Genomic DNA, 3,642 nt, shown 5'->3' on the forward strand with positions numbered 1-3,642 from the left:
CAGCCTATGAAAGTTTCAACTGCTACACATCTTCGCCAACACCTTAAGGTGATTCACAGCCCCACAGTGATTGGTTCAGAGCTGGACATGTGACCCAGGCAGGACCAATCAGAATGAACCCCTTGGTGAGTTGTACACTGGGAAAGGAGGATCACATTTTCTTTGATGTGAATGAGCTGTCAAAGCAACATAGGTTTGGGGTGGTGCGCTTGGTATTGCTGGTCTTTATAATTCTAGCCATATGAATAGACTTGTGGTGGTGTCTCACTGTGGTTTAAAGTGCATTTTCCTAATGACTAATGAATTTAGAATCTTTTCCACATGCTTATTTGCTACTCATATACCTTCTTTGTTTAAAATTTTTAATTAAATGAAAATTAGGGTTACACATGCCCATGGTTTAAAAATAATTCAGGGACTTCCCTGGTGGTCCAGCAGTTAAGACTGCACTTCCATTGCAGGGGGCGTGGGTTCAGTCCCTGGTCGGGGAACTAAGATCCTGCATGCCGTACGGCATGTCCAAAAAAAAAATTCAAAAACTACAAAAGGGAAAAGTAAATCTTCACATCTCTGATAACCCTGTGAAGGTGACTGCTGAGGAAACTGAAGCACAGGTAGCTTTTCCCCCAATTACATAGCTAGATAGCGGTGGGGCTGGGAATTAAACCAAGGCAGTCTGGCTCCAAAGCCAGCCTTATCCATTTTTACATAAATGATAGCACATCCTGTTCTATTCTCCTTCTGATGTTTTTCACTTCAGATATCTTAGATATTGTTCCAAATTAGTACTTATTGATCTCCCTTGTTTGTTTTAATAACTCCATATATTCCACTGAAATGATGTCATTATTAATTTGGCAAGTCCTCTATTGATGGACGTTTAGGTTGTTTCCAACCCTTTGCTACAACAAATAATGCTGCAGTGAATATCCTTGTACAAACCTCTCTGTACCCATGCATAAGCATATCCATCCAGTGGATTCGTAGAAATGGAATTACTAAGCCAAAAAGTGTATATCTTTACTATTTTAAAGTGTCTATTTCCCCACATCCTCTCAAACACTGTGTTAAACTTTTCCATTCTTGCCAGTCTGGTAGATTTTTAAACAAATGCTACCTCTTCATTGTTTTATTGTACATGTCTTCATTATGAGTGAGGTTGAGTATGTTTTCATGCCTTTAAAATTCAATTTCAGCTCTTTGCCGCATCTACTGCAAGAATGAAGACCATTCTCAGCAATCAGACTGTCGACATTCCAGAAAATGTCGACATTACTCTGAAGGGACACACGGTTATTGTGAAGGGCCCCAGAGGCACCCTGCGGAAGGACTGCAATCACATCAATGTAGAACTCAGTCTCCTTGGGAAGAAAAAGAAGAGGCTCCGGGTTGACAAATGGTGGGGGAATAGAAAGGAACTGGCCACTGTTCGCACTATCTGTAGTCATGTACAGAACATGATCAAGGGTGTTACACTGGGCTTCCGTTATAAGATGAGGTCTGTGTATGCTCACTTCCCCATCAACGTTATTATTCAGGAGAATGGTTCTCTTGTTGAAATCCGAAATTTTGGGGGTGAAAAATACATCCGCAGGGTTCAGATGAGGCCAGGTGTTGCTTGTTCAGTAGTATCACAAGCCCAGAAAGATGAGTTGATTCTTGAAGGAAATGACATTGAACTTGTGTCAAATTCAGCTGCTTTGATTCAGCAAGGCACAACAGTTAAAAACAAGGATATCAGAGGGCTTCCCTGGTGGCGCAGTGGTTGAGGGTCCACCTGCCGATGCAGGGGACATGAGTTCGTGCCCTGGTCCGGGAGGATCCCACATGCCGCGGAGCGGCTGGGCCTGTGAGCCATGGCCGCTGAGCCTGTGCGTCCGGAGCCTGTGCTCCGCAATGGGAGAGGCCACAAAAGTGAGAGGCCTGCGCACCGCAAAACAAACAAACAAACAAACAAAAAAAACAAGGATATCAGAAAATTTTTGGATGGTATCTATGTTTCTGAAAAAGGAACAGTTCAACAGGCTGATGAATAAGATCTGAGTGATCCAGTTACAGACACCACAAGAGGCCAGGCTCATATGTGATATTTTAAAAATGAATAAAGCTCTTTTGACTTGGGGAAAAAAAATTCAATTTCATTTCCTGTGAATCTGAATCCTCCTTAAGATGTCTGGTGGTCTCACAGTTAGGCCATAGTTTTGCTCTTTTTTTGGGGGGGGGCGGTTCGCGGGCCTCTCACTGTTGTGGCCTCTCCCGTTGCGGAGCACAGGCTCAGCGGCCATGGCTCACGGGCCCAGCCACTCCGCGGCATGTGGGATCTTCCCGGACCGGGGCATGAACCCGTGTCCCCTGCATCGGCAGGCAGACTCTCAACCACTGCGCCACCAGGGAAGCCCTTGCTCTTACTTCTCTAATTTTTTTTTCCTTCTCCATCTTCTCTGCTGGCTTTCCTTCCTGCATTTTTCCTCTCCAAATGGCAATTCTCTATGGTTTTCTCCTTAGTCATCTTCTCACTCTACTTTATACCCTGGGCTGTATTGTTCTTGCCCACAGTGGACATTGTCCCCTTCTTATTTACAATTCTCATTCTCCATCTTCCTTTTTTTTTTTTGGCCACGCGGCACAGCTTGTGGGATCTAGTTCCCTGACCAGGGATCAAACTTGGGCCCTTGGCAGTGAGAGCGTGGAGTCCTAACCACTGGATTCCCAGGGAATTCCCTCATCCTCCATGTTTATATAACTTTCTGTGAGCTCCAGATCCACATTTTCAATTGCCTTCTAAACATACCTACCTCGGTACCCTTCAAACACCTCAAAAGTCTCTATATTCAAAACTGGACTTGGTCTCTTCCCTCTCCAAATCTGTTTATCTTCTCCAAATGTCAACTAATGGTGCCTCTATCTACACAGTTAGGCAAAAAGTTGGAAGTCCTTCTGCCTTCACTGTCAATCCAGCCAGCCCTAGATGCTGGGCAGGCTTAAAAAGAGAGTTGACACCTGAAACTAACACAACATTGTAAGTCAACTATACTTCAATAGAAATTTTTAAAGTTAAAAAAAAAAAAGACAGAGTTGCTCCCATGCATTGGGTCAGAGCCATAATTTAAACATCTACATTTTGCAACACAGCACTTCATCTATGGCTCTTTGAAACCTCCTTTGGCCTACATTCTTCTCCACTTGATCTCATGATAACCCTTTTATTGCTAAATCTAGCTTTTTTGATGATATCCAAGTAACTCCTTTTATCCTCAGATTTTTTACTGTGATTAGGTATGGTTAGTGAGTGCTGAGACTTTTCACCTTCTTGAGGTGGCCTTAGGCCTCATTTACAGATGCAACATGTTGGGGAAGACCCAGATGTTCTGTGCTATGTCCCAGCCAAAGGGAAGTCTGGGAAGGCACAGGTCCAAGCAGGGAGCTTTCATTTGCTATTGGCTGCTATATATATGGGGCTCTTAGAGATAGCTAAAGATATACCTCCAAACTGGGGCAAAAGTTTTGCTCCCCTTATCTCCCCCAGACATACTGCAAATTTAAAAAGCAAGCCTAGATAACAATAATTGTTAACATTGATAAAACTTTTACTATATGCCAGATACCAGCCTGATATGTCATATACATAATCTCATTCCATCC

At 43.4% G+C, this 3,642-nt stretch overlaps 1 protein-coding gene across 1 annotated transcript; it reads left to right on the forward strand.

Annotated features, from left to right (window-relative positions):
• Nucleotides 1-1,220: 1,220 nt before the first annotated feature.
• On the forward strand, nucleotides 1,221-1,976 carry LOC307062784 (large ribosomal subunit protein uL6-like; the record flags this gene model as incomplete). The annotated part of the gene is made up of 2 exons (XM_079718635.1): nucleotides 1,221-1,753; nucleotide 1,976. Coding segments are annotated over 2 exons (534 nt in total).
• Nucleotides 1,977-3,642: the final 1,666 nt, after the last annotated feature.

Source organism: Hyperoodon ampullatus (assembly GCF_949752795.1).
Source record: "Hyperoodon ampullatus genome assembly, chromosome: 14".
Taxonomy (NCBI): Eukaryota; Metazoa; Chordata; class Mammalia; order Artiodactyla; family Ziphiidae; genus Hyperoodon; species Hyperoodon ampullatus.